The following is a 24940-nucleotide window of genomic DNA, read 5'->3' on the forward strand; positions in this document are numbered from 1 at the left end:
GATCTCACGCCAACATATTATGGAGCAGTAAGTGATTTAAAAATGGTTTTACATGCTAATGTGACCAAACATACATCTATCCTATCTTATAGACTTTTCACTGACACGCACATGCACATGGAATCTTATAATTCACTAATTTCTCTTAGGTATAATCTTCTGAAATGTTACCATATACCAAGGATTTTTTTAAATTGCGTATGAAAATTTTTGAATTAAATAAAAGCTGAAACCATTACATTTCTCAGCTCATTTTTAATATCTTCTATGGTTCGCAACAAAACCGCACAACATTTTTTGGAGGAAAAACATGTTGCAATGCATGCATTTGTATTTTTATCCGAAATTTTGCATCGTATCCAAAAATAGAAGTATAATGCTATGTTCACATACAGTGGATTTTATCTTGTTAAATGAATGCACAATCTTCATGTTACATGCTGTGATCTTCACCCATTGCATAACTGTGGATAATATCCGCAAAAAAAAAAAAGAAGATAACATAGTGCATGCTGTGGATTTAAAAATCCACAACATACCCTAAAATCTGTGTGAAACTTCCCCCCCCAACATACTGTATATTTACGGTTTTATTAAAGTGCATTATACTGTACTTTAACTGCAGAACATTAACTGGGTAGTCTGGTTTAGAAAACCTATCTTTATATACAGTACCCTATTCGGAAATTCAGAGTTAATAGAGGCAGGTTTCCCATTCCAGGGTCTTCATTTTTTGGCCAGAGTGGAGAACGGTGACAAAGAGTGCCTCTCGTTCTGGAGGATCTGTCCTGCATTACTCCACAAACCCGCTGATTTGAATGGGCACTGTGTAATGATGTTTTTTTTCTCATACTGTGGCACTGCAGGGAAATTTAACGCTTTCTTTCAGGTTTACCCAAAGATTACAGCTGATCACTGGGAGTCCCAGCAGGGGTACAATTTGTAATCCGTTCATTGTTAAGGGACCTTTCTAACAAATAGGGATTGCCTAAAGCGAAGAAACCTTTTAACTAATCCACTACATGTGTCCATGTCCTAAGAAGTCTTTGTTTTTTAATGATTCTGCGCCCAAGCTGTAATATGTAAATAACCTCTAGGCATGCTCGATGACCTGTACAGAGGTCATTATACAGGAAGGGATAGGAGAGGAGCTATGTCAATCAACTTCTGTCAATGGTGGATCCTGTGTATAATATGTATGTATGTATGTATGTGTGTGTGTGTGTGTGTGTGTGTGTGTGTGTGTGTGCGTGTGTTTGTTACGTATTATTGTAATTCTGCCTGTGATGATGAGGAGACTGCTGAGAAGTGATCTCTACAGAACAGGAAGTGACAGTCTATCGTAAGGCTCAGTGGCCAGAGTGAAAACTGCAAGAGTTTAAAAAATTAAATATAGATAATAGCATAGAAAATAAAAATAAAAAAATCGCCAAACATTCTTGAATATGTTTTAAACTTGATTTTCTCAGATACATTTCCTTAAAAGTTAATTTACGGTACACAGAATATTATTGTATGCTAATGTTAAAATATTTCTTCTAGATTAAGAATGAAGGATCCCAGAACTGCTTAGATGTTGGGGAAAACAACCATGGAGGAAAGCCCTTAATCATGTACCCTTGCCATGGAATGGGAGGAAACCAGGTACACACGGCAAACCAGTAGAGGCAAAGTAACATAAGTAGTTCATATTTACTTATTTCTTTAGCAATCTATTTTATTTTTTTACATGAAACATTTTTTTGCGTTCATTTTTTTTTTTAAATGTACCATTATGATCATTTTTAATATGAAGTGTAATTAAATATTTGTTACTGTCTATTTTTATTCCAGCGTACAGACCAATGAATTGGCCTCTATTTAATTATTTCGCTTTTTAAGCAATTTCCTAAAGAAATCTGTAAATTAACTTTAGGGGTGAAGGTATTTTTTAAACTGATAGTCCAGGAGAATATCCCTTTTTCCATCATTTTAATTATTTACATCCATTACCAAAAAATTCTCAGAACCCGAATGTCCCTTTAACTTGAGATTAGTCATTGTGTTAATATTTGCTGTGTAACAGAGTTTACAATTTTAATTTTATCAGTCATTTTATGGAAGGACTAACTGATGCATTCTGCGGTAGGACTTTTGGGATTAAAAATTCTCTGTATTGTCCCAAGGTTTGTACAGTTTATAAATTTATTCTTCAATTGTTATAGCAACAGCGACATCTACAGGCTATTAGAATGTATTACTCAACACAGTATTCCATAACTATGTAGTGCAGTATTTTTTTTGTACACAGGTTTCTTATGTATTATTTGCAGTGTCATTGAATAATAATTACTTTGTTCATGATTTACAGTACTTTGAATATACCACACAAAGGGAGCTGCGCCATAATATAGGGAAGCAGCTATGCTTATGTTCCAAGTACGGTCCAGGCCAGGTAGAGCTCAGAGAGTGCCAGTTCAAGGGAAAAGGAACAAGCATACCAGGCAATGAAGAGTGGGAATTCACAAAGGTACAGTATGATTCCCCTTAGATTTTCAGTAGTCCCCTATAAAAAAATAAAATAAGACTTGCCAAGCAAAAAACAAAATGCTTATCTGGCAATGTGCTTCTAATTAGGAGTTTGCAAATAAATTAGACTTATTTCAGTCGGATCCTGATGTTATTTACCGTAGTTATGTTTGGGTAAATCCCTACTAATGTTGTTTTATACCCCTCACATAACGTAATTTTTGAGTTGTTATGGAAAAGATCTAGAGTAAAACTTCCAGTTCTTTATTTCACTGGGTGACAATAAGAAAAGCAATAAAAAGAAAACTGAAGCAAAAAAAGAAATTTTTTATTCAATACTAAAAATGCAAGCCGTTATATCCAGGCATAGGAAATCTCTTTATTTACGATCATACAGCTTGATAACGGTTCAGATGGCTGAAACATCGCTTGTATGATAGGTGAAGATTATTTTTTCTATGCATGGACTCTTCTGTTTCAATTTTTATGTATATTTTTGAAGAGGTAAGCTCGGGATACATAGCTGCTTACCAGAATGATCCACTTTAGATGCACTATGCTGTCTCTTTACATAATATTTGACTATTCAGAAATTTCACATTTAGTTTTAACTTCAGTATTTCCAAAAGTTAGCATATGGTAAATGTGTTTTTTTTGTTTTGTTTTTTATCAAAAAAACCAGGAGCGATTACTGAAAAACATTGGTTCAAATTTGTGTCTGACATCTCGAGGAGAACATCCAACAACTATAGAATGCAATAGTGGAGATATACATCAACGATGGGGCTTCAGTTAATCCCCATAGATATTGACTGTAAGTGGGTTCTCCGTCTTTTCAGTGCCTTTCATTCCACTGGATCCTGCTAAGGAATCTGAAGATAAAAGTTACCACAAGAGCCAGAAAACCTTTAACTTTTTGTCTTCCACTGATACGTTTACATTTTAGAACGGTGCCTTGAAGGAGGAGCCAATAACCAAAAGAATACCATCACCATTAGAATGCATTCATGAAGCTAAACTCTGAAATAAGTGGGACATTTCAGAAAAATGTGGGTGCTGGGTGCCCCTTAACTTGACATTTGGATGATCTGAACAAGGTTGATTTGCACTAGCTGCTCTTTTATACACTACAAGTGTGCTACATACAATTATTGATCATATGCTTGTAGTCTTGGAGTCTTGTTGAGGTTCCTCTGTGAAGTGACATGCTGCTCTTGTTTATTTGTAGCAAAATTCGAGGACTCCGGGTGAATATCTAGAGCAGGTTTAAGAAACTCTGGATTTCCATCTGCTGTGGATCCACAAATCTAGAAATATCCACAGCAGCCGGAAAGCCATAGATGGCATAACTCTAGAGCATATCAAGGTGAGTGTCTTCTACACTGGATTACACAATCTATCTCCTATAGACGTTTAAAAGACTATCCTGCTGGGGTCTATTGATATTGGTGCTACCAGTACATGATCCTTTCTACAGGAGATAAATGAAACTTCAAGTCCACCGGCTCAAATTATTACCTGCTGTGAGGATTACACCTGCATCTACCAAATTAAATTATTTTTGCCTTCTTGTTGTTTTTTTTGTTGTTGTCTTTTTTTTTAAGGCAGCCTGTAGGACAATTTTAACCCTTCAGGATTTGTGATCCCTGACATACAAAAAATCTCAATAGCCTTTTTTTTTTTATTTTTTTATTTATTTATATGGACCATGAGAGCCAAATCACTGCCATTCTTTTTTTTTTTTTTTACGTTTTTATAAAGGAATGAAAAGCTAATTTAGCTTCAGATACTATTGTACATTTTTAAAGGAGATGGTACGTGATGATTTGTTTGAAGATCACCTGCCACTTATAGATGCTGGAGGCAGAAATTCAGGTCATGACATACCATCTATCATGATGCTGGCTCCTAAGAAAATCGTAGGTTGCTATATCATAACTGGTAGATGACCGGTGCTCTTTCAATTGTCCCTGTATCCCTGATTTTTTTCCAACCAGTTGAGATACATACAGAATTGTAGCTTCATTTGTATAAATGCACCCAGTTTTAATTTGTCTTGTTTTTAATTGTTTTATTGTTAAATGTCTATTAGGATGAAGGTTTTTTTTTCTTCCTCTTTAGGGAGGATGATGGTGAATATGAGGCTGAATCACTGTGACTCTATGATCAATTAATTTAACAGTAAGGACTATGCCTAAATTAGGCTTCCTTTAACTAGAGCAGAATGTCAAATGATTCTGTGTATTTATAATTTTGAAATCATTGTGTATAAAATGTTAAAAGAATTGGGCAAATGGTTCTAGTCTGTTAGTTAAAATAAAATACTATTTCTCATTGTGTTATAAGGAGAACTGTTTGTGTCTTGATGGAGCACAATATCAAACAGGCTTTATATTTGTATGTACGTAGCAGAAGACCTAGCTTGATGTTCTAAAAGCTAGAAGACGGGTGCCTTTTATTAATAAAACACTCTCAAATTGGGTCCTAGTGACTAATTGGATAGCACAGGGGTATAGTTGGCTTACAGAGTAAAATGTCACTTTTTGCAGGCGATAGAAAGCTCTTTGGCGTGATTAACACAGAAGATGATGATTATGTGTTGGAGAAGAATTGAACTGAAGAATACTATAGTTTAATGTAAGGTTATTCTTGACATGAGAGTAAAAATGTAACATTTATCTTAAATTGTAAAACTGTGATTATCTTTAGCAATCCGTGCCAGGCAGCTGCTGCCAAGGTAAAAAAAAGAAATAATATATACATTGGGATGAGTAAGAAGATGCCCATGATGAGAAAATATTTTACCTTTTTAAAGACCACTCGTTAGAGCACACAGCTAATATTGTGTACAGGCACCTCAGAGGCCGATATCTGGCTGAGATTGTTCCTCTTTCACACTGTGTATGTCTGTATGCCTTTTAAAATTCTAACAATCCTACACTCAGCTCCAGCATCCAATAGTAGTTTACCATCGTACCACAATGCTACATAGAGGAAGATCGCACATGTGCAAAATACAGCTGAACATCCACTCTCACGCCTGCTATTCATGAGGGTGGTGGCTGCTTGGTGTTATTGTACACAGGTATAGTTTATTTAAGTCTACCAGTCACACAGTTATGTGTAATTCACCATGCTGGCATACAGTCTATTAGTTGTGCCCATACTATAAGATCAGATGGGCTGCCCAGCACCCGCTAAGTGTACCCTTTAAGCTAATATACATTAGAACAGGGCAAGGCAAAAGTGGTTGGCATTCATGTGGAGCAAGCACAATAAATAACTGGCTACTATCACTTTTAGGGCCCCTTTGCAGTTTTGCCAGATACAGCACCACCCTCATCTTTACTCTGGTTCTTAGCAGCTCAGCCTTATTCAAAGGAATGGAGCTGAGCTACAATACTAGACACAATGCATGGACAGGAGCGTTGCGGTTTCTGGTAAAACTCTGAACCGCCCCTTGGAGCACCACAGCCACTAAGTTCATATGATTGGTGGGGTCCCAGTTGCCAATCACTAATTTTTTAATGCAATATCCTATTCTATTCTTGGACCCTGATGCTAAATCTGTAACAGGGCACGTATGATAAATACAGTGATATCACAATACAGTGAAGATAAACTTAATGAAGTCACAATACAGAGATAACATTCACTGTCCTATCCACTTTTTATTATCTGCACAGGGATAATACATACAATGATGTCACACACAGGAGTAATAACCAAATATAATTAACAGAATTAATGTCATAGTGAGGGGGTCATACATGCAAAGATGATGGTCACACTGTGTGCATTATCCCTGTATAATGATTGTGTTATTCCTGTTTTGTAAAAACACTGAGTATGGGTAGTAAATACTGTGCAATAATATAAAATGATTATTGCACATAGTGACATCACTATATTGGAAAAGTGCACAAGCAATGGCACAGAACATGAATGATCAGCATACGGATTTTACAGCTAGTAGCTAAGAACCACAGTGATGTCACAGCACGTGGATAATAAACACAACATCATAATGCAAGAATAATAAACATAGTGATGTCACAGACCACGGTAATGTAACAGGACAGGGATAACAAAGTGATGTCCGAGAGAATAACCAAGAATCCCAGTGATGTCACAGAACAAAGATCATAAACTCAGTGATGTCACAATAGATGGATATGGTGATGGCATAGGAAATGGTTATTGCACACAGTAATTTCACATTATACTATAGGAATAATATGCACAATGACATCACAGTACAGGGATAATAAACCTAGTGTTGCAATAGTTTAAAGGGGTTTTGCGGTGCCAATTGATAATTGTGTAAGGAAAATTTACTTACCTGAAATTTTCATTTCCTGGAGTCCAAGTACACAGGGCTTAAAGTCTATTGGCTGCTGGATAGAAGAGACAGGCTTAATAAGCACTACATGCAATAAAACAATCAAGCAATCAGCCTCCCCTATAGAGCTCCCAGAGAGCAGAATGAAGATGCATAGTTGCAAGCAATAGAAACTTATTGGGTGGGATATTGTGCTGCCTTGGACTCCAGGAAATGAAAATTTCAGGTAAGTAAATTTTCCAATTCCTATTCATCCTACAGCAGCACATACACAGGGGACTTAGAAAGCAGTCCATCAAGGAAGGGAAGACGTAGTATCAGCTTAAAGCATTAGTTTGCCAAAGGCCGAACCCTGGACAAAGGCCGAATGGACATCCAGCTGATAGTGCTTCACGAAGTTGTATGGTGATGCCCATGTTGCTGCCTTACAAATTTTATCCAGAGAGAAATTTGACTTTTCGGCCCATGAGGCTGTGATGGATCTGATTGAATGTGCCCTGATATTTAGTGAGGAATCTTGACCACCTAGATTTATAGCACTTTTTGATAAGATCTCTAATCCACCTGGCAAGAGTTCACTGGCTAGCTCTATTCCTTTTATTGGGCCTGTGCAATTGAAGAGAAAATGCCTCAGAAGTCCTGAAGGGTCGAGAGTGCTGAAGATATGCCAGGACCTTTATCCTCAAATGAAGCAGGCTCAGGTTCGAGGATAGCCCCTAACTCAAAAGGACTATTCCCTGATTTATTTTTGAGACAGAAGGAACATTTGCAAGGAACCCACGTCATCGCGCCGCTTCCATTGTTGAAAGGCGCTGATTGGTGGGGCAAGACATTCTGCACTGCTAATCAACGCCTTTCAGTGATGCAAGTGGAGCGATGACGTCATCGTGCTGCTTGCATAGTTCAGCCCCAGCAGACCTCAGAAGAGAGCAGGCCTGCATTGACACTTAAAAGTGTGAGTGGCGTTATCTATGAGGGAAGCTATATGTGGGGCACAATCTACAGTGGAGGCTATATGTGGGGCACTATCTACAGGGAGGCTATATGTGGGGCACTATCTACAGGGGGGCTATATACAGAGCGCTATCTACAGGGTGGCTATATGTGGGTCACTATCTACAGGGAGATCTATGTAGGGCACTATCTACAGGGGCTGTATGGGGGCACTACATACACGGAGCACTGTGTGTGTGGGACACAGTGTATGGTGCTATAATAATCAGGGACACATTGTATGGTGCTATTAGAATTAGAAGAGCAGTGTATGGAACTATTATATTTAGGGGTGGAGTGTGTGGCATCATGAGAATTTTATCTTCGTATATAGGGGCAGAAATGTTAAAGTGAGAAGCTGAAGACATCTGAGCGGCAAACTGCAGAAATGGGCTGTGGGCAGAAGAAGTTATCATAGAGGTCTGGACTGGGTGGAGAAGAAAAGAGAAAAAGAACAACTAGAATCTGAAAATAAATCAGCGCTGTAGTCACTGTATGATCTGCAGCGAGATGATGGGTGGTATGATTTTTTTTTTGAGAAACCGCATCTCCCAGCATATCCTTACCGTTGTTCGTGCCAAGCTGGAAGCTGTAGTTTTACACTGTACAAACTATACGGCAGGGGTTGCACTAAATTGAGCTGTATTTATGTATTGAGCTTGATTCTGGTGCTGTATTTATGTACTGCGCTTGGTGCTGTTGCTGTATATATGTACTGAGATTGGTTCTGTTGTTGTGTATATGTACAAGCTTGGTTCTGGTGCTGTATTTATGTACTGAGCTTGGTTCTGTTATTCTGGTGCTGTATATATGTACTGAGCTTGGTTCTGGGGAAGTATATATGTGTTGAGCTTGGTTCTGGAGCCATATATGTCTGAGCTTGGTTCTGATGCTGTAATTTATATAGGATATATCTATAATAACAAAATTGCAGGGCAGATGGAGTTGTTTTCAATTAGTTGTATATTTAATGGGAACCTGTCAAGTAGTTTTAACACCTTTACACGCCACCATGCGGTAATACATGACCTGACAATATTTCCAAACATTCCCCTGTATGTTTTTTTTTTCAGATGCAGCAAAATCTATAACATCAACTTTTAAACCAGTGCACACTATATGCTAATTACTTATTAAAGAGTCATGGGGCTGTGCCGCTATCCTGAAGAGTCACATAGTCTTGCCTCTAATTCCACCTTTTCCATGTTTGATTGACATCCCCCTGGTTGTTATCACTACTAGACTCCTCCAACCTTCTCTGATGCGCCATTGCCTTGTACTACTTGGGCACGCACCGTGTAGCGAGGTGTACTCAGCCCGGCTGCACCGCGCAATCAAGTACAAGGCAACAGCGCATCCGCAAGAGTGGGAGGAGGCTGCTAGTGATGTAGAACAGCCAGGGGGATGTCAATCAAAATCTGGGGGGCGCCATTTCAATTTTCGTTTCAGGCAGCAAAAAAGCTAGAATCGGCCCTGGGCGCTGATGAGTCATTCCTCTAGGTATAGGTTCTCCAAAATACCTTTAGTTCTGAGGGCTGCTGATAATACCTCAGCCACCTTGGTAAATACCCTGGGGGCAGAGGCAATCCTGAAAAGTAGGTAGGAAAATTGGAAATGAAAAATTTGACCCTGAATAAGAGGAGTAATGTGGAGGAACTTCCTGTGAGCCTCGAGGACCAGAATATGTAGGTTCGTGTCCATGAGGTTGATAGCAGCTATCATATCGTTGGGCTGAAGGATGTCGATCACTGATTGGATGTTTACCATCCTGAATTTCCGTTTGACAAACTTGTTCATATATGTCATACCTATGACCAACTGCCATCTTCCTCCCACTTTGGGAACAGCGAATATAGGAGAGTACACTCCCTGGCCTCTTTCTAGTGGTGGAACTTCATCCAAAGCCCTTTTTTTGTATAAATTCCTGTAGGAGTTATAGGACCGTGGAATTTTTGTTTTTATTTAACAGCAACCGATTCCATGGACGAGGTTTTAACTCCAGTGTGTACCCCATCTGGATAGTTGAGAGGACCCAGGCTTCTGATGAAGTTTTGGACGACTAAGATGCAAAGGTCTGAAGTCTGCTGCCTACAGGTGGATCCAGTAGCCTGGCCTCATTGGCCCTGACTTTTCTGGTCAGAGGACTTCTTGGACTTCTTGGTCTTGAAGTTTTGATCTCTGTTGTATCTGGAACGCCCCTCTTTTGTTGTAAATTGTGCCATGTCCTAGGTAATCTTTTCTTTTAGCCACGAAGGGATCTCAATTTGATCTCCTGGAGTAAGAAGAGAAAAACATGCCTTTTGTTTTCATTATATATTTCAGCATGCCTTCCAGTTCAGTTCAAGAGGGATGATGGGAAAAATTAAGCGAGCATAAATTATGCTTTCCTCTGGTTTTCCCTAATCTTTTAAACAAGTCCGAGAATAACGGATGGGATGGAAAAGACGTAAATGGGAGGTGGAGTTGGCGGACTAAGTCATACTGGAGGTGTTCGGGGAGGGGCGCTATGCCCATGGGACTTGCAGTTTGGGAGGGCGATAGGAAACAGCCGTGGACCGAGCGGTCACAATGTAAACAAACTGGAGCACGGCAGCAGTACCCGACCGGGAGGCAAATGACTGATACAGGTATGTGGGGGGCATTAGGACACACTACCCAGCTTTAAAAGAAAAAATTATATGAATGTCAGAAAACTCCTTTAACCCCTTAACGTCCGCCGTATAGCCTTTTTACGGCGGCCGTTTCGGTTAGTTCTTCTGAAGCCTGCCTTTTCACGGCGGCACTTCAGAAGTTGTTTTGCGAGCATTGCGCAATCTGTCTGTGATGCCAAGGTTGTTAGCAACAGCCTAAGGCTTCAGAGCAATAATCGGAGACTAATAGCAGTGGTCTCCGATCACATGATGACTGCGAGAACCATTCAAATTGATCACAAAAGTTAAAGAGGCTCTGTCATCACAATATAAGTGCCCTATCTCCTACATAATGTGACAGGCGCTGTAATGTAGGTAACAGCAGTGTTTTTTATTTAGAAAAACGATACATTTCCACCAAGTTATGACCTATTTTAGCTTTATTCCAAATAATTTCTTAATGCCCAACTGGGCGTGTTTTTACTTTTGACCAACTGGGCGTTGTGGAGAGAAATGTATGACACTGACCAATCAGCATCATACACTTCTCTCCATTCATTCAATTTCTACTCCGCACAGAGTGTGCTGTCACTTACACCCACACTAACGTTACTGAAGTGTCTTGAGAATAAATGGACATAGCGTCCAGCCAGGACGCGATGTCTATTAAACACTCCCGACGCTTCGGTAACGTTAATGTGTGTCACTTACTTGAGATCACGCTTGCTGTCATTTACAGTGTGATCTCGCTGTAAATGACAGCAAGCGTGATCTCAAGTAAGTGACACACAACGTTACCGAAGCATCGGGAGTGTTTAATAGACATCGCGTCCTGGCTGGACACGATGTTTATAAACTCTCAAGACACTTCAGTAACGTTAATTTGGATGTAAGTGACAGCACACTCTGTGCTGAGTACAAATGGAATGAATGGAGAGAAGTGCATGACGCTGATTGGTCAGCGTCATACACTGCTCTCCACAACGCCCACTTGCTCAAAAGTAAAAACACGCCCCTTAACGCTCAGCGACGTACTATTACGTCATGCTGACTGCCCCGTTCGCGCTTAGTGACGGAATAGTACGTCGCGGGAGTAACGGCCATTTCAGCCGTCTTCTCGACACATGCAGGAGCTGTAACAGCTGCTGTCTTGTACAGCTGTTGCCACAGCTCCTATAGCGGGGAGCGATCGCTGTGTCCCCACTGATTAACCGCTTAAAAGCCGCATTCAATAGCAATCGCGGCTTTTTAGGCGTTAAGCTACCATCGCCGGCCTGCTATACGACAGCGACCGGCGATGGTGACTATGGCAACCGGACACCTAACAATGGCGTCTGGCTATGCCATCGACGGAAGCCTAGTGGGTCCTGACAAAGTCAGGACCCACTATGCTTGCTGTCAGTGAGTAGCTGACAGCTCTAATACACTGCACTACGCATGTAGTGCAGTGTATTAGAATAGCGATCATGGCCTCCTGTCCTCAAGTCCCCTAGTGGGACAAAGTAATAAAGTTAAAAAAAGACATGTAAAAATAAGAAATTAAAAGTGATAAAAGTAAAAATCCCCCTTTTTCCCTTATCAGTCCTTTTATTATTAATAAAAATATATAAACAAACAAATAAACTATACATAATTGGTATCACCTCGTCCGTAACGGCCTGAACTACAAAATTATTTCGTTATTTATCCCGCGCGGTGAACGCCGTAAAAGAAAATAATAATAAACCGTACCAGAATCACAATTGTTTGGTCTCTTCACCTCCCAAAAAATGGAATAAAAAGAGATCTAAAAGTCGCATGTACCTAAAAATGGTAATGATTGAAACTACAGTTCGTTACGCAAAAAATAAGTCCTCGCACGGCTTTATTAATGGAAAAATAAAAAAGTTCTGGCTCTTAGAATATGGCAACACAAAAAGAAAATGATTTTTTTAAAAACTTATTTTATTGTGCAAACGCCATAAGACATAAAAAAAACTGTAAACATATGGTATCGCCGTAATCGTATTGCCCCGCAGAATAAAGTGAATATGTCATTTATAGCGCACGGTGAACGCTGTAAAAAAATAGAATAAAAAAACAATAGTAGAATTGCTGTTTTTTAGTCACCACGCCACTTAAAAATGGAATCAAAAAGGCACATGCACCCCATGAAAACTACAATGAATTCCTCAAGGTGTCTAGTTTCCAAAATGGGGTCACTTTTGGGGGGTTTCCACTGTTTTGGCACCACAAGGCCTCTTCAAACCGGACATGGTGCCTAATAAAAAGGAGGCCTCAAAATCCTCTAGGTGATCCTTTGCTTCGGAGGCCGGTGCTTCAGTCCATTAGTGCACTTGGGCCACATGTGGGATATTTCTCAAAACTGCAGAATCTGGGCAATAAGTATTAAGTTGCGTTTCTCTGGTAAAACCTTTTGTGTTATAGAAATAAATTTAATAAAAAGGATTTTCTGACAAAATAAAAACTATGTAAATTTCACCTCTACTTTGCTCTAAATTCCCGTGAAACACCTAAAGGGTTCATAAACGTTCTAAATGCTGTTGTGAATACTTTGAGGGGTCTAGTTTCTAAAATTGGGTGTTTCATAGGAGTTTCCAATATATAGGCCCCTCCAAGCAACTTCAGAACTGAACTGTAACCTAACAAAAAAAAAATTAGGCAGTACTTTGCTTCTTACATTATACTGATAATAAGCATTGCCCACCTTGAGATGGCCCCAGTTTTGACCGTTTGTATAAACGGAGACCCCTATTAGACCGTTTTAGTGCCCGGTTTTCCCAAGAATACACCCACGAGAAGTGTATTTCTATTGATGAGTCCTTGGTAGATTTTAAAGGGAGGCTTCAATTCCGCCAGTACCTGCCGAGTAAGAGGGCAAGGTATGGTGTGAAGATGTATAAGCTGTGCGAGAGTGCATCAGGGTATACGTACAAATTTAGGATATATGAAGGGAAGGACAGCAGTATTCAGCCCCCAGAATGCCCCCCCTTACTGGGAGTTAATGCAAAAATTGTGTGGGATTTGGTGCACCCACTGCTGGACCAGGGTTACCACCTCTACCTGGATAATTTTTATACCAGCGTCCCACTATTCAAGTGCCTCGCTTCCAGAAGTACTGCGGCATGTGGCTCTGCGAGAAGAAATCTGAGAGGCCTCCCTAAGTCTCTGCTTGGGCAAACACTCAGAAGGGGTGAGGGCAGGGCACAATCTAGCAGCAACATCTTGTGTGTCGAGTACAAGGACAAGAGAGATGTCCTTGTATTGACAACAATACATGGCCACACCAGTACCCATGTACCTGTACGAGTTACCAGTACAGAGACCCCCAAACCAGACTGCATCCTGGACTACAATAGGTACATGGGAGGGGTGGACTTGTCAAATCAAGTCCTGAAGTCCTACAGCGCCATGCGGTGTGGTATAAGAAGCTGGCTCTGCACATCATCAGTGGCGTAGCTATAGGGGTCGCAGCGGTCGCACTTGCGACCGGGCCCCTAAGCCTGGGGGGCCCACGGGCCCCCGTTGCCATAATGTATGCTTCCAAAAAAAATCTTCTGTGCTGTAAAGCCGGCACTTCCCGGTTACGGTCACATGGTACACTTAGTGTACCATGTGACCGTGTTGTCACGTGACACGTCTTCCGGACAGTGGAGTGGAAGAGTCGGTGCCGAGGACTCCAGGTGAGCTGCAGTCTGTGTTGTGTTGTAATGTATTGTGATGTAATGTGTTGTGTTGTGATGCCTTGTAATGTATTGTGCTGTTTGTGGTGGAGAGGAGGGGGGGCGTTAAATCACAGCCCCCCCTCCTCTCTCCACCGCAAACTTCACAATACAACACAATACAGTATAGTACACATGACTATGAGAGCGGGGCTGCGGCTGTGTAATACAGCCATTGTCCCGCTCCTGAGTCCTGACATGTGCGCGCCGTCAGGATGTGATTCGGCCGGCGCTGCACTAATGATCTGCGGCACTGAAGACAGAACATGGCACCCCCATGTTCTGTCTCCAGTGCCTGAACTGCCGCTCATTAGTGCAGCGCCGGCAGCATCTCCTCATGCTGACCGCGCGCGCACTTACTGTCAGGAGCGGGGCAATGACTGTATTGCACAGTCGCAGCCCCGCTCTATAACGGCGGAGATCAGAGGAACCTCTCATCTCCGCCGCTATTCTCCTGAATGCTGCAATCAAAGCCGACTGCAGCATTCAGGGGAAAGTGAGGAGGGGGATGCCCCTGGATCGTGTCACAGGGAATTCCTGTGACGCGATCGAGGGCCATACCATATATGGGCAGACAGCCCTGGGGTCTATTGAAGGACCCCAGGGCTGTCTTACCATATTTCCTGTTAAGGCATACTGAGGTATGTCCTAACAACTGCCTGTGTGCTATCCTCCACAGGCTAATGTACTGGCACATATCTGATATATGCCAGTATATTAAAGTTTAAAAATAAAGTAAAAACAAAGTATTGTTAAATAAAAAAAACACACATTCACCTTTTTTACAATAAACATTAAAATAGGTCTCAATACATAAAATATACACATATTGGGTATTGGCGTGGTCGTAATAACCTGCACAACGTTTTTTTTTGCATTATTTGTGATGTGTACGCTGTAAAAAAATAAAATAAACTGCTTTCTATCACTTATTGTGAAGCACGAGGTGCGATGATGAATTTAACCTCCATGTGCCTCACATTAATAGTAATTAACCCCATCATGTACCTTACACATTAACCCATTATGACTGGGATGAAACATGATGGGATTACTATTAATGTGAGGCACATTCAAAATTCATGATCACACCTCGCGCCTCACATTAGAAAATGAAAGAACTTTTTTTTTTTATTACTGTAAACGAAGTATCGGTATCAAAGTCCAAATTTTGGTATCGTGACATCCCTACACTGTGGGTCCCCCTGGGGGTTCGTGTGAAGACCTCCGGGGGGTCGCGAGTCACTCACCGAGGTCCCGGTTCCATTCAATTCTGGAGCAAGGAGCTGGCATCTCCTTGATCCAGCATTCACTGTGCCCTGAGCGGCTCGACGCAGGTAGGCGGGATGTAGCGACATCATCGCGCCTGTCTGCGCTGAGTCACTCATAGCACAGACCGGAGGAGGTGAAGGATCCTCCACCCGACGTGGGAACGGGGATAGGTAAGTAATTATGCTATTTTTTTTATTATGCACATATGGGGGCATTATACTGTATGGGGTCTGATATTGCGGGGGCATTATACTGCATGGGGGGCTGATAAGGCATGAGGGCTAATAAGATGGGGGGGCATTATATTGCATGGGGGCTGATATGGGGGAATTATACTGTATGGGGGGCATTATACTGCATGGGGGGCAGATATGGCATGGGGGCTGATAAGATGGGGGCATTATACTGAATGGGGGCTGATATGGGGGAATTATACTGTATGGGGGGCTGATAAGGGGAGCATTATACCGTATGGGGCTGTTATGGGGGGGCATTATACTGTGTGGGGGCAGCTATGGGAGCATTATACTGTGTGGGGGCATTATACTATGGGGGCTGTTGGGCAAAGCGTCTGGGCATAGGCATGCACAGGGGTCTGATGATAATGATGATGGTGGTGCTGTGGAGTGGTAGGGGGGCCCAAGCTGAATTCTTGCACCCGGGCCCATGAGCCTTTAGCTACGCCCCTGCACATCATTATCAAGAACCTAATCTTTAGGGACCAAGAAGGGGGCACTCCGTACTTCTGGAAGTGAGGCCACATGCATCGTACCAGGGCAACACTTTCCAGAAGAAGTTCCCCAAACTGGCAAGAAGGGAAAAAGTCAAAAGAGGTGCAAAGTCTGCTATAAGAGGGGGATAAGGGAGGACACAATATATCAATGTGACACGTGTCCCGAACAACCAGGGCTCTGTATGAAAGTGTTTTAAAATTTACCATACGTCCCTTAGATTTTTAATCTACCCTGACGCACTCCACACAGCTTATCCCCCTCATGTTTCCCTTCTGAGCCCTGCTGTGTGCCCAGGCAGCTGATAACAGCCACATGTAAGGTATTGCTGTACCCAGGAGAACCCACATTACAGTTTATGGGGTGTATATCTCCGGTGGCGCATGCTGTGCACAATATATTCGACACTGAAATGGCATAGATATATAGAAATTTACAAATCTCACACTGCACCATCTGCTGCGCATTACCTTTTACACAATACCTGTGGGGTCAAAATGCTCACTACATCTCTAGATGAATGTCTTAAGGGGTGTCATTTTTAAAATGGGGTCACTTCTCAGGGGTTTCAACTGTATTGGTACCTCAGGGGCTTCTGCATACATGACTTGGCACCAGAAAAGCTCCAGTAGGCCAAATGGTGGTCCTTCCCTTCTGAGCCCTGCCGTGTGCCTAGTCAGCTAATAACAGCCACATGTAGGGTATTGCCGCACCCGGAAGAACCCACATTCCAGTTTATGCGGTGTATATCTCCAGTGGCACATGCTGGGCACAATATATCGGACACTGACATGGCATATATATAAAAAAAAAATGCAAATCTCACTCTGCACCATCTGCTGCACATTATCTTTTACACAGTACCTGTGGAGTCAAAATGCTAACTACACCTCTAGATGAATGTCTTAAGGGGTGTCGTTTTTAAAATGGGGTCACTTCTTGGGGGTTTCAACTGTACTGGTACCTCAGGGGCTTCTGCATACATGACTTAGTACCAGAAAAGCTCCAGTAGGCCAAATGGTGGTCCTTTCCCTCTGAGTCCTCCCATGGGCCCAAACGGCAGTTTATCACCACAAATAGGGTATTGCCGCACTCAGGATAAATTGGGCAACAAAATGGGGTATTTTGTTCCCTGCGAAAATAAGAAATTTTGATCAAAAATGGCATCTTATTGAAAAAAATAAAACATTTTTCATTTCATAGACCAATCGAAATACGTGCTGTGAAAAAACTGAGCGTTCAAAATGGTAACAGCCATAAATCAATTCCTTGAGGGGTGTCGTTTCCAAAATGGGGTCACTTCTGGTGGGTTTCCATTGCTTTGATACCTCTGGGGCTCTGCAAATGCGACATGGCACCCGAAAACCAATCCAGCAAAATCTGGACTCCAACAAACAACATAGCGCTCCTTTCCTTCTGAGCCCTCTCATGGGCCAAAATGGCAGTTTATCACCACAAATGGGGTATTGCCGCACTCAGGATAAATTGGGCAACAAAATGGGGTATTTTATTTCTTGTGAAAATAAGAAATTTTATCAAAAACATCTTATTGGAAAAAGTTAAATTTTCTAAATTTCACAGCCCAATTCAAATACGTGCTGTGAAAAAACTGTGTGGTCAAAATGGTAACAACAAACATACATGAATTCCTTGAGGGGTGTGGTTTCCAAAATGGGATCACTTTTGGGGGATTTCTACGGTTTTGGCACCTCAACACCTCTTCAAACCTGGCATGCTGCCTAAAATATATTCTAATAAAAAAGAGGCCCCAAAATGCACTAAGTGCTTCTTTGCTTCTGGGGCTTGTGTTTTAGTCCACGAGCACACTAGAGCCACATGTGGGACATTTTAAAAAACTGCAGAATCTGGACAATACATATTTAGTATTGTTTCTCTGGTAACATCTTCTGTGGAATACAATTGAAATTCAGCAAGAAAAAATTAAATTTGCAAGTTTCACCTCCACTTTGCTTTAATTCCTGTGAAATGCCTAAAGGGTTACAAAAAAACGTTCTAAATGTTTTGAATACTTTGAGGCGTCTAGTTTTTTAAATGGGGTGTTTTATAGGGGTTTCTAATACATAGGCCCCTCAAAGCCACTTCAGAACTGAACAGGTACCTTAAAAAAAAAGGCTTTTGAAATTTTCTTAAAAATATGAGAAATTGCTGTTTATGTTCTAAGCCTTGTAACGTCCAAGAAAAATAAAAAAATGTCCAAAAAACAATGCCAATCTAAAGTAGACATATGGGAGATGTGAACTAGTAACTATTTTGGGGGGTATAACCATCTGTTTTACAAACAGATGCATTTAAATTCAGAAAAATTCTATTTTTTCAAAATTTTCTCTACATTTTGCAATTTCTTCACAAATATACACTGAATATATTGCACAAATTTTACCACTAACCTAAAACCCAATGTGTCACGAGAAAACTATCTCAGAATCACTTGGATGTGTTTAAGCATTCCGACGTTATTACCACATAAAGTGAAATATGTCAGATTTAAAAAATGGGCTCGGAGCCTTAAGGCCAAAACAAGGCTGCGTCCTTAAGGGGTTAAGAAAGTCATTAGCATAAAGCTAAAATAGGTCATAACTTAGTGAAAATTGATTGTTTTTCTAAATAAAAAACACTGTTCCATACATTACAGCGCCTATCACATTATGTAGGAGATTGGGCACTTATAATGTGGTGACAGAGCCACTTTAAATAAAAGACACTTAAAAAATATATACATATAATATATAAATTTTATACACATTATATAACTAGGCTAGGGTTATCCTTCGGGTTAGCCTAGGGTTAGGCAGTTTTTTGTGTAGCGTACGTGTGTGACGTCTTTATTTTGTTTGTGTATAAAAAATGTAAAAGTAAAAAAAAGTTTTAGGTTATGTTCACAGGTAAAGTAAAAACGGCTGTAAAATACAGAGCTGTTTTCAAGGGAAAACAGCCTCTGATTTCCAGACGTTTTTAATCATACAGCGTTTTTTTATGTGTTTTTTGCGGCCATTTTTGGAGCTGTTTTTTTATTGACACAATGAAAAACGGCTCAAGAAGTGACATGCACTTATTTTTACGGGGCGATTTTTTACGTGCCGTTTTTCAAACAACCGCGTAAAAAAAACACCCCGTCAGATCGAAACGCCGGTTTTCCCATTGAAATCAATGGGCAAATGTTTGGAGGTGTTCAGAAAATGGCATGTTAAAAAAAAAGTCACAGAAACTAAATCTGTCATACGTGCGTCTAGTTACAGTCTTTGTCGTACGTGTGTACAGATGTAGCCATCTTTATATTGACTTTTAACGCATTAAATAAATAATGGCTAGATCCCTTATCTTGACTTTTTCAATGGCTTTGCAATGACTTTTGTTGTGTAATGTCACGCTGCAGCAAGTTATCAGAGTTGAATTAAAGATGGCTACATCCGTATATTTGTAAGTAGACTGGCCCATAGAAGGTTCACGGTGGAAGAGGCATACGCCATATTATGTTCTGAATCTGATGAAAGCAATAGAAACCGCGTCTGCTGTAGAAATTTGATCTACCAGTGATAGCGACGATAGTGATACGCTTTCTGCAAATGCAAGTGTCCCTGCAGAGTCCAGAAGCACAGGGCATGTAGCTGAAGCACCGCAAAACACAGCCCACTCTATTGCGCCAGAATATATTGAGTGGTTACCCACAGAATCATTTACCCTCAGAATCATCATTGTTACACGAAGGATAAATATTAGGCCGGATTCACACGAGCGTGTTCGGTCTGAGTATTTCCCGGACGGAACACAGTGCAGGAAGCCGGGCTCCTAGCATCGTAGTTATCTATGACGCTGGGTGTCACTGCCTCGCTGCGGGACAACTGTCCCGTACTGTAATCATGTTTTTAGTACGGGACAGTAGTTCCGCGGAGAGGCAGTGACACCAAGTGTCATAGATAACTATGATGCTAGGAGCTAGGCTTCCTGATCTGTGTTTGGTCCGGGAAATGCGGCCGACATGCGGACCGTATATACCGTACCAACACGCTTGTGTTAAACTGGCCTAAATGTGGAAAATTTTACAGCCCTTGATTTTTTTTTTAAATGTTCATTACAGATGAACTCTTGGAGCTGGTTGTTGGTTGCCGCGTGCTTGAGACCCAGGGGCGTAGCTAAAGGCTCATGGGCCCCAATGCAAAAGTTCTTATTGGCCCCCCCCCCGCAAACTTCTCATGGCCAACGGTCCGCAGCTTTCAGCTGCATCGCTGGGTCTCCTAAGTGACCCAACAATGCAGCACTAGCAGCCAGGGTGTCACTAAGGCTGGGTTCACACACACTATTTACGGACGTAATTCGGGCGTTTTAGCATTGAATTATCTCCGAAAATGCGGCTCAAAAGCGTTGCCAAACATCTGCCCATTCATTTGAATGGGTCTTACGATGTTCTGTGCCGATGGTCATTTTTTTTACGCGCCGCTCTCAAAAGGCGGCGCGTAAAAAAGACGCCCGCATCAAAGAAGTGCCTGTCACTTCTTCAGATGTAAATGGAGCCGTTTTCCATGGACTCCATGGAAAAACAGCTCCAATTACGTCCGTAATGGACGCAGCGAAAGACGCCTGCACATGCCTTTATGGCTGAAATTACGGTGCTGTTTTCTCCTGAAAACAGCACCGTAATTTCAGCCATAATGGACGCTGCCGTGTGAACATACCCAAAGGGCTTAAAATGTCAGGGGAAATAGCCCCAATACATATGTGTCCGCCCAAAAAAAAATGTGTGTATAGGAGACAGCATAGCATATCTATAGCACTACGACCCTATAAACTATGGATAGGATTAGATACATTGGCTCAGCAGACAGTATCACACATGATAGGATTAGATACAGTGGCTGAGCAGACAGTATCACACATGATAGGATTAGATACAGTGGCTCAGCAGATAGTATCACACATGATAGGATTAGATACAGTGGCTCAGCAGACAGTATCACACATGATAGGATTAGATACAGGGCCCAGCAGACAGTATCACACATGATAGGATTAGATACAGGGCTCAGCTCGCTGACATTGCGGCTCCAGCGTTGGACCCAGGAAAGGTAAGAATAATAATTTTGCTTCTTTATGTGTTACTGATTATTTTTGTGTGTTTGTGTTTTTTTTACAGGTTCGGTTGTTGGACTTCGGATACGAGGACTTCAATGACGGCGTTTTTTTTATTCTCAATAAAATGGTTAATGGGGGTTTTGTTTTTTTATTTCAATAAAATATTTTTTCTATGTGCTTGTATCTTTTTAAACTTTATTATCACCGCCTTAGTAATGGCCACTGGATGATTGACAACCTCCATTACTAAGGCGGGGCTTAATGTTAGCAGGTGCAGAGGCTAACACTAACCCCCATTATTACCCCGGTACCCACCGCCACCAGGGGTGCTGGGAAGAGTCGGGTACGAACCAGTACCCGTCCATCTGTAGTGACGGGCCGGCACCGGGGTGGCCGCGGGCTGGTAGTATTAGGCTGGGGAAGGCCAAAAACAGTGGCCCCTACCACCCTGGTAATGCTGCCTGCTGCTGCTGTGTTGTATCTGGCTGGTTATGAAAATTGGGGGGGACCCGACATCGTTCTTTCCAATTATTATTATATATATTTTTTTTTTTAAATGACGTGGGGTCCCCCCATTTTTCATAACCAGCCAGATACAATAAAGCAGCAGCAGCCTAGCATTACCAGGGTGGGAAGGGCCACTGTATCTGGCCTTTCCCCTCCTGATAATACCAGCCTGCGGCCACCCCAGTACCTGACCATCACTACAGATGGTCAGGTACTGGATCGTAGCCGGCTCTTCCCTGCACCCCTGGTGACGGTGGGTACCGGGGTAATAAAGGGGGTTAGTGTTAGCCTCTGCACCGGCTAACACTAAGCCCCGCCTTAGCAATGGATACTGTCAATCAGCCGGCGGCCATTACAAAGGCGGTAGTAATATAGTTTAAAAAAAAACACAGACATAGAAAAAATATTTTATTGAAATAAAAAAAAAAAACCCACACAACCCTCATTAACCATTTTATTGATAATAAAAAAAAAGCTGTCATCTAAGTAGTCCTGGAATCCGCCGTAGTCCAACGACCGAACCTGTAAGAAAACGCACAAGAAAAATGATTAGTAACACATGTGTTAGGCTTAGATACAGGGCCCATGTGTGATACTGTCTGTGGGACCCTGTATATAAGCCTACCACAACGTATGTTTAGTTACAGGGTCCAGCAGACAGTAATCTTATACAGTATAAGATTACTGTGTGCTGGGGCCCTGTATCTAAACCTACAGTGTGGTAGGCTTATATACAGGGCCCAGCAGACAGGATCACGCATGGGCCATGTATCTAAGCCTACCATGTGATTGGCTTAGATACAGGGCCCAGCAGACAGCATCACACAATCTGTGATCCTGTCACATGGGCCCCCTAAGCCTGCTACATCGTAGGCTTAGGGGTTGTGCAGTCCCTAAACATTGATGGCCTATCCACAGGATAGGCCATCAATAGCTGATGTGTCTCCCGGGACCCGCAAATCAGCTGTTTTGAAGGGGCCACAGCACTCGTACGACAGCTGCTTCCCCCTTCATTTCACTACTCGCTCACACTGTGAATCGCCGACACCGATTCACAGTGTGACCGGAATGAAGTGACCGGAATGAAGGGGAGTAGCTCTCGTACGAGTGCTGCGGCCCCTTCAAAACAGCTGATTGGCGGGTCCGGGAGTCGGACCCCGCCAGTCAGGGCTAATCTTACCTTCCTCTTCAGCCGCGGCGGTAGTTCTGTCATCTCGATGCTGTGCGCGGCGAATAGCGCTGTGATGTCATGCGCTGCGCACAGCGCTTGACGTCAGGACCTCCGCTGCGATCCGGAACCAGGAAGGTAAGTAAAGTCTGTTACTATAGTAACAGGGGCCCGCGGCCCGAGTTACTAAAGTAACTTTTTATTGATGTGGTGCGGGGGGCTGTGGGCCCCCCTGGGTTCGGGGTCCGGTCGCAATTGCGACCGCTGCGACCCCTATAGCTACGCCAGTGTTGAGACCCCTGTTCTACACCCTGTACCTGCTACTAAAAAAAACAAATACCCCCAAAAGCGATGCAGAGTGTACAGCAAAAATGGCATACGAAGAGACACGCGATTTTATTGCCCTACGTGTCCCTCTAATCCTGGTCTCTGTAACTGTCCCTGCTTTGAAATATATCATACAGTCCCGAATTATTAACTCATTTACTTTCAAACTGTATTTGTAGAGAGAACCAAAGAGGAGGGTTACGTTATGAATGTTTCACAATTTTTTTCCCGTGTTTGGTCATTATATTTACTAAGCGGCTTAGTGTTAGGTTAAAACCGTATATATATATATATATATATATATATATATATTTTTATATATATTTATATATATATATATATATATATATATATATATATATATATATATATATAGAATCCAAAAATTATGCAGCACTCCAAGGTATAAGCAAAGTAGAAAAAGGTGCTTTATTGGTCCATATACACACACGACGTTTCAGCTCAACACAGGAGCCTTTTTCAAGTGAACAGATTCATGTCATGACCACACATTTATAGGAGAACCAATATTATAAAAAAGTAGTGCCAATAAAATGCAACAACACATATAAGGTTGCCAAAAAGGTACAAAGTGAATACATATATGCAACATTAAATGAGTAAGAAATGTGTTATAAAGATACTATCCCAACAGAGCTGTAATACATTACAGAAAGTTATACAAGCTAACAATCTTTTAATTGTATATAATTAGATAGGATCGTGCACATGTGTAGGTATCACTTCACTTGAGGGACTCACCGAGAGTAAAGATCCGGCTCCAACGTAAACACAGGACATGTGTTGTAATCACCATTATTGAGCTGCTACTGCGCAGACTCATGAATATCAGGCTGTCAGAAGCATTAGTATTCGTGCTGCGCATGTCACGCATGCACAGTCTCGAAAGGAACGCCAGTCTGCCATACCAGAAGAGGGCAATTTCCAATCATAGACAATCAGAAGAAAATCCACAACAAGAAATTGATTTTATGAGTGAAAGGAAAAACCCCTTGTCACTCCTACTTAATACAGGAAGACAATATGTACTAGAATACCAAATATGTATGTGCATATATAAAGAAACCTGAGTCTACTTCATAGAGGATTAAATACAGAACCCTGATTCAAGGGTATTCTGAAAAGATAAATCAACTTGATTGTTTATATATATATATATATATATATATATATATATATATGCACATATATAACGCAAAAATTGCACGTATTGCATAGTTGTACATGTTTAACCCAAAGCACATGTCAAATATTGGCGCGTCTCAATGCATTTGGAAATACAAATAATCGTTGTCAAGATATTCAACAGGAATTACAATAAGCATATTTCTTTAGTATAAATGAGCCAGTCCCAGTTTCGGGGAGTCGATCAATGTTGCGATTTAATATGAGAAACGTGATCTGTGAATAAAGAGAAGTGTATTAAAAACATGCAATAAAATTATTGAAAAAGACATGAAATGTTAATCAATCCTGATACCAATAAAGACGTGGATTAAATATCTAATGTAAGAGGTGTGACTGTATGCAAAGTTTATTTAATAACAGTACCCAGAGGAAACTCAACGTTTAAGCCCCCTGGTTTGAGTGTACCCAATCTGTAAATCCACTTCAACTCGCAGAGTTTCAAC

At 41.5% G+C, this 24940-nt stretch overlaps 1 protein-coding gene across 1 annotated transcript in view; it reads left to right on the forward strand.

Annotated features, from left to right (window-relative positions):
- The window catches only part of GALNT6 (polypeptide N-acetylgalactosaminyltransferase 6), a 97983-nt gene extending 92994 nt beyond the window's left edge, over nucleotides 1-4989 (forward strand). The window contains exons 8-11 of the mRNA XM_075851934.1: nucleotides 1-27; nucleotides 1543-1644; nucleotides 2351-2509; nucleotides 3191-4989. The exon at nucleotides 1-27 is cut by the window's left edge and continues 105 nt beyond it. Coding sequence (XP_075708049.1) covers nucleotides 1-27; nucleotides 1543-1644; nucleotides 2351-2509; nucleotides 3191-3304 — 402 coding nt within the window. The 3' untranslated portion in view covers nucleotides 3305-4989. The remainder of the gene's footprint in view (nucleotides 28-1542; nucleotides 1645-2350; nucleotides 2510-3190) is intronic.
- The last annotated feature ends 19951 nt before the right edge of the window (nucleotides 4990-24940 follow it).

Source organism: Rhinoderma darwinii, chromosome 2, assembly GCF_050947455.1.
Source record: "Rhinoderma darwinii isolate aRhiDar2 chromosome 2, aRhiDar2.hap1, whole genome shotgun sequence".
Taxonomy (NCBI): Eukaryota; Metazoa; Chordata; class Amphibia; order Anura; family Rhinodermatidae; genus Rhinoderma; species Rhinoderma darwinii.